Raw genomic sequence first — 7368 nt, forward strand, 5'->3', positions numbered from 1 at the left:
TTTTTTTTTTTGTTAAAAATGATAAGTTTTTCTTGAAAATTCATGTTTGTTCGTAAAATGCAGGTTTTTTTTATTTTAAATTATGTTTTGTTGAAATATCAACTATTACATTTTCCGTTAAAAATCCATTTTATTTTGGGATTAAATATTCGTTTTTTTTTTGGGTTAAAAATTAACTTTTTTAAATGAAATTTCGTATGTTCGGGTTGAAAATTTAACTATTTTGTAGAAAATACATATTATCCGTTCAACAATTCATCAACTTCGTAGGAAATTTAATTGTTTGGTTGAAAATATATAGATTTTGTTCAAAATTCGCCAACTTTTGTGAAAAATCTATTATTTGTTTATTAAAACTGAAACTGTTTTTTTAATAATAATTCTGTGCTAGTTCAGAATAAAAGAATTTCGTTGAAAATTCATTTTTAATGATAAAATCCAACTGTGCTTTAATTGCATTAAATTGCTTTTTTGCTGAAATATCGACTATTAACAATTTTCGTTAAAAATTCCACTCATCGGTTGAAAGTTGAACTACTTCCTGGAAAGTTATTTTTGGTTTGTTGCTGGATTTATGATTTTAGTTTAAAAAATCCATTTTTCTTATGAAAAATTCATTCTTAGTTTAACTATAAATTTAATTTTTTTTTAGCGAAAATTCAACTTATTCATTCAAAATTAACTTTTTTGTGAAATCTTTACATTCTAAGATCAAAATGTAACTTTTTTGTAGAAAATTCATACTTCCGGGTCGAAAATTCAACAATTTGGTAGAAAACTGGCAGTTTTTGGTAATTATCCATTTTTTGGTTAAAAATGCTACTGTTTGCTTGAAAATTCACGTTCATGCTTTAAAATTCTTCTGTTTCTTATTTTTAATTGAATTCTTTTTTGTTCAAATATCAATTATTACATTTTTCATTAAAAATTCGACTATTATTTGGTTGTATGTTAATTTTTTTGGCTGAAGATTCATAACTTTAGTTGAAATTCTCCTGAATAAATATTCAACTACTCTCCTGGTCGTTAAAAATTAAATTATCTGATAAAAAATGTGTGCACTGTGCTGAGAATTGATCTTTTTTGGTGAAAAATAATCTTCTGCGCTGAAAATTCATCTTTTTGGTGAAAAATGTAATTACCTGAGATGGCGGGCATATTATTTTAGCCAATTAGCGAAGGAGTTCAAAAGTATTTTTTAAGGAAACTACAGAAATAGTAGCAATATAGTGTATTTTTCTTCGAAACAGCTTCAAAGATATTTTGTGATATTTTGTAATTAAAGGTTCACGCGTAATAATGAAATATTAATAAATGCAAGACTTTTATAAGAAACAACAAATGTTATTAAAGAAGAAGATAAACAAGCGCGTTACGCGGTGGAATATATTTTTCTGTCTCTTGACTTCAGAACTAAGATTAGAGACAATCAAACCATTGCATTTTTTACCAAAAATACCAATTTCGGACAAAAAACACTAACATAACCTAAAGTTTTTCAAAATTGTAAATTTAATTCTCGAAATCACCTGATTTTTGTTTAAATTAACCGATTTCCTGTTTAAAAAAACTTGGAAAAGCTTTGAAATGTATCCTATGAGTTATTTTAACAACAGTAATTTTAGACAAAACCCACGAACAATAACAAAAAAAATTTTTTAACATTCTAAATCTTCTTTGAGAAATGATCTTTGTCGAAATTTACGGACTACCGGTGAAAAACGTTAACCACAAATTGTTCCAAAATGTTAAATCTTCTTTCAAATATATATATATATATCGACATTTCCGATTAAGACAACTAGTTTAACCTACAATTACGACAAATTTTGTATTCTTTGAAAGTTAAGAATGTTTAATTTAAGTATAACTTTGTTTTAATTTAAAATAACAATTTTGGACTGCAAATGATCAAATTATCCGAAATTGTTAGAAGATTCTAAATCTTATTCAAATTATGTTGTTTTTTTCTTTGTTAAAATAAATTTTCTGTCTGTGAAAAAGTTAATTTAACCTGAAGCTATTCAAAAATTAATTTTCGGAATTAAAATTTTTTTGTTTTAAAATCCCATCACAACGTAAAATTTTAATAATTTTTTTCGGAAACTTAGGACTTTATATTAAGTCAATTTTGCACTAAAAAATAGCAATTTTTAACAAAAAATGGAATAGTGATGAATTTTTATCTAAAATTATGATACTTTAACTGAAATAGTTGAATTTTTAACTAAACAAAAAATTAATTTTTACTAAAAAGAATAAATTGTTAAACAAAAAGTGAATAATTAAATTTTTAGTTAAAAAATGAACTTTCGGTCGAAGAGATGAATATTCAACTAAAATTATGAAATATTCAGCGGAGATAATAGTTAAACTTTCAGTTCAAATAAATAATAAGTTTGAATAAAAGAAGAAACAAATTTTAATAGTTTATCTTTCAAACATTTCGTTGAATTATTTACCAAAGAAAGATGAATTCACAGCGAACAAATGCAATAAAATTGTCTACTATAATTCAGCAACATTTCTTCCATGAAATCCGAATTATAATTCTTTAAAAAAATTCCCATTCAATGTAAAGTTCTCAAAATGGAACTCTTATGAGTTTTAAACTTTTAAAAATGAACTTAACAGTTTTTTAATTAACAAATTTGTATTTAAATGTTCAATAAAAATAAAAATGTATCAAATGGACGTACTGTTATAAATTAGGTAAGAGTTCAAAGATTCAAATTTAATTCTAAAAATATATATCTACATTATAATTCCCAATGCTCTATAAATTAAAGAATCAATCAATGAACTCAAAAAATTTCAAAATTATATTATTTTAAGCAATTTTAAGCTAGAAACATTAAAAATTAAAAAATTAATTTTTTTTTTTAAACTGGACACTTCTTAAATTACTTTCATCTTAAATAGTTTTAACACCCTTGAAAAGTTTAGAAATTGTATTTCAAAATCTTGAGAAATCTAAAAATCTTTTACATTTTTGAAACTTAAAATTATTTTTGAATTTTTTTCTGAAATTTTCTGAACTTTTTTAATATTCTCTTAAAATACTTTTTCAAAATGAAAAATCATTTTCAATTTTTCTAGGAATCTCAAGAAAATGTTTTTTTTTTAAATTTTTTTGAAGCCCTGCTTTAAAAACTTCTAATTTTTTTTAATATGCATCTATTTACATTTTCTTTTAAATTAGACTGTTGCTATTTGCACCGAAATTTCAGTACAAATATTCGAATTTGGTAGGTAAAAATAGTTCCATAAATTATTTGTAATAATTTTAAATATTTTAAATTATTCTTGCATCTTTTCAAAACTTCTAGAATTTCTTAAAATTACTCCAATTATTTCTACGACATTCAGAGTTTAAAAGTTCTTTGAAATTCTAACAATTTAAGGTTTTTCATATCAAATAATTCAGTTTCAATTTGTATACTCTTTAATATTTGGTTTTAATTTAATCTTTTTAAATAAAGAGTCAAATATTGCTAAATATTAAATAATAATCTCTTGTCTTAATTACAAAGTTTAAAATTGATTATGTTAAAAATGAAATATTTTAACCTGAAACAATATTTCAAATTTAATGAAATTCTTTATTTACTAATACATAATTATGAAGTTATTTTGAAGTTGAAAATAGTTTATGAGGTTTGAATCTTACGTTTAAATTTTGTTAATGAGTAAGACTTTCAAATTGAAACAGTTTAATTTTTAAAGTCAAAACCTGAAAGTTCTTAAATTTTTTAATTAGCAAAAGGGAATATCTGCAACTGTAGATAAAGTAGAAATCACTTTGCTCAATTAAAGAAAATTCTTAAAATAATGAAAACTTGAATTTTTTTGCCATCAGAAGGAAATTCCTGGTTTTGTAATTAAATTCCAGATAATTTGCCGGTTTTTCCCAGTTAAGTCTTCATATCTTGGTACTAATAAAAATATCAGTAACTAGAAACCGAACCATTCTAGTTTTGGAACCGATACTTGTATTTTTAAAAGAATAGTTCGACGGAAACAGGTTATTTAAAAGAGACTGATGACTGACAGATATGATTAGATAAGACTCTTTTTCTTACTTGATTGGCTGATCTTTGTGGATTTGGAACGAAGACCGGGATGGGTTGCGTTTGCAGATGGCCCTGTTTCCCCATTTCTTGAGGTGAAGGAGTATGTACAGGGGGAGTAGTTGTGGGTGCCGGACCCTGTGGTTGTTGTGACTGAACACCGGGTGTAGGTGGCTGAGGAGGTGCCTGCTGACCAGCTGCTGGACCTCCTGGTGGTAAACCCGTTGTCGACTGTCCTAGGGACTGTATGCCTCCCAGTGGAGGAGGACCTCTTCCTCCTGGGACTCCTACGTTGCCCCCTCCTCCGCCCACCTGCCCACCTGGCTGGGCACCGTAATTCTGTCCAGGAACATGAAACTCCGATCCTGAGAAAAACAGAGAGCCTATCATTAATATCATTCACTTTTCACTGATTCAAGCAAAAACAAAAATCAGGAACAAATTTTCATCTATAACCTGGCAAGACAATTTCAATTCGACATTGCCATTTAATTTTACCAATTTTAGCAACAGAATTATTCACAGCACAAAATGCTCTCAAAACAGGGGAAATTACGACTTTTTATAACCATCACTGGAAGCATCATAAATCCGAAGTTTGGCCCAAAAAGCCTTTTACATACAACACCACTTCAATCAAACTAAAAACAAACACCCTTTCCCAGGTTATTTTGTAAGCCTGAATCGAACCTATCATTTTAAATTCAAATTGGAGAATTCAGATATTCCGAAATTTGTGTCCCTGAAGTTCGGAACATTGAAATGAACGAAATACTTTCCCCAAATTCTATTTTATCCACAAATATTGTTCAAAATACAATTTAAAATATTGTTTTAATAATATATATTATTTCCAAAATAAATGAGCAAACATGTTCGTACTTTTTTTGTTTAGAAATTCATCAGTAAAAAATTACGTTCATTTAAACAATTATGATAACGATCAAAACCTGTTTTTTTTTTTAACATTCAAATCTTAACGTTATATTAATAAATTTCCTTTCTTCCAACCAACAGCCTTCAAAGCCTCAAATACTCTCCAAACAGGGAAGTAAGGTGTTTTTTCATAAAAACAGGGATAACATTATTGAAAAAATGAATGTATAGTTACAGTGTAACCATATTGAATTTCAAATGAAATGCTTAAGATTCCAAGCATTTTCAACCAAAAAATATTCATTTTGTGTCGAGAGATTAGAGTTCTGAGTCGGTTATATTACTTTGAGAACGGTAACGAAATGAGAATATTACCGAAAATATAACCGAGAAATAAATTCTATTAGAATTTATGAGAATCTCAGAATTTATTTTAATTACTAGAAAATTGCATTTTTTCGTTAAATTTTCGGTTGAAAATTCAACTCTTCTTTTGAAATCTTTTTTTTTGTGTAAAAATGCAACTGTTTGCTTAGAAATTAAGCTATTATACTATTTTCTTGAAAACTTGACTATTACGTAGAAAATTTACATTTTATTTAACATTTTTATTTTGGTATTGAAAAATGAATTGGAATCTTTTTTGGATGAAAACTCAACTTTTTTTGTAAAAGAAGATTTTTCTGCTTTAGGCTAATTTTCATATTTTTTTGATAAAAATGCAACTATTTGCTAGAGAATTCAACAATTTTGTTAAAAATTCATCCTTTTTGGTAAAAATTTGTCTTTTTGCATTCAAAAATCATAGTTTGATCGTGAAGACTCGACTAAAATCTTTTAAAACAGAAAATTCAACTTTTTTTCTGAAAATTTATCTTTTTGATTTAAAACGTCATCTTTTATAGAAAAAATTTACTTTTTTGTATAAAAATGCAACTTTTTGGTTAAAAATCGTTCTTTTTTGCTTGATAATTCAACTCATTTGTTTAAAGCATTAGGTTGAATCGCTTGGTTAAAAAATCACTTTTTTTTTAAAGATTTATATTTTAAGTTGAAAAGTTATCTCGTTGGTTAAATGTTTAAATATCTTGCTGAAAATTAATCTTTTTTAATTGAAAATGCAACTACTTGGGTCAAAGTTAAACTACATTGTGAAATTTTTTATTGGAGGCTTATGTCTGGTTGAAAATTTAACTGTTTAGTGGAAAATACTTCTTTTTTTTTGTATTAGAATTCATTTTTTAACAGACGGAAATTTGTTTTTTGGTTTGAAGGTTCAATAATTTAGATCAACTTTTATTTATTTTTTGAGTGAAAAGATCTTTATTTATTGGAAATTCTAGTATTTTGTTAAAGATCCATCTTTTAAAGCAAAAAAATCTTCTTTTTTTTTAAATAAAGTAATAAATTTGAAAAATTTTAATCTGTATATGAAACACTGTTTTATTCCGCTTATAAAATATTCTATGGTAAAAATATCATAAGATTAAAATGCTGGCATTTATTCTAGTTTGTGGTATTTATTAAGTAATGTGAGGCAATTGAATTTTAATGTTAGAGTTTCAGTCTAACAGTGCTAAATAATTAATGAGCTACTGCTTTGAATATTTTAAATTCCTGAATATGTCTGAGCTAGAAAATAATTTATATTCAACCGTTGATATAACCTGAACAATAAAAATATTGTTAAAAATCATTAATTCTTAAATTCTCCTAAATTCTGTCATATTCTCGGTTACATAACCGGAACTTAAAACTCTACAAGAGATGAATTTCCAGCAAAAGAGTTCAGTTTTCAAGCTAAAAACTCTTAACGTTTTAGAAAAGAGTTAACTTTTAAACCCGAGACTAATTTTTTGGATAAAAGTTGAGTTTTCAACCAAGAAAGATGAATTTTCAACAAAGCAGTTGAATTTTTATTTTAACCTAATAGTAAAATTTCCAAACTACAACAAAACAAATGCTTCAATTTTCATCTGAAAAAGACAAATTTTCAACCAAAAATGAAATTTGTAGTAAAAAAAAATAATTAATTTTTAGAGACAAAATTGTAACAAAATAGTTTCTTTTTTAATGACTTTTCAAATTACAAAGATGAATTTTCAAAACAAAAAAAAAACTAATTTTTAAACAAATAAGATAACACAGGCCGACAAAATTTGACAAAGGTCCGGAACCAGAGACCAGACTTAGTATACCCGAAGGTTTTTGCTGCGCTGAATCCGAATCCGACCTCACAAAAATTCCATCACCCTCAGTTTTCGAGATATTGTAACCTAAAAGTGCAAAAAACACCGTTTTTTTCTATATTTGAGGTTACATAGCTTTTTTTTCATCGATATATCATTGATTGAAGTTAAGTATTTTCGCAGTTTCGTAACAACGTTAAAACACCCTATATAGCATATGTGAGGCTATAAGC

The 7368-nt window shown here is 26.2% G+C and overlaps 1 protein-coding gene across 1 annotated transcript in view; it reads right to left on the reverse strand.

The window, feature by feature from the left end:
* The window catches only part of LOC117170075 (eukaryotic translation initiation factor 4 gamma 1-like), a 129614-nt gene that overhangs the window by 58549 nt on the left and 63697 nt on the right, over window positions 1–7368 (reverse strand). Inside the window, exon 3 of the mRNA XM_033356597.1 lies at window positions 4083–4435. Coding sequence (XP_033212488.1) covers window positions 4083–4435 — 353 coding nt within the window. The remainder of the gene's footprint in view (window positions 1–4082; window positions 4436–7368) is intronic.

The sequence above is a fragment of the Belonocnema kinseyi genome, chromosome 3 (assembly GCF_010883055.1).
Source record: "Belonocnema kinseyi isolate 2016_QV_RU_SX_M_011 chromosome 3, B_treatae_v1, whole genome shotgun sequence".
Taxonomy (NCBI): domain Eukaryota; kingdom Metazoa; phylum Arthropoda; class Insecta; order Hymenoptera; family Cynipidae; genus Belonocnema; species Belonocnema kinseyi.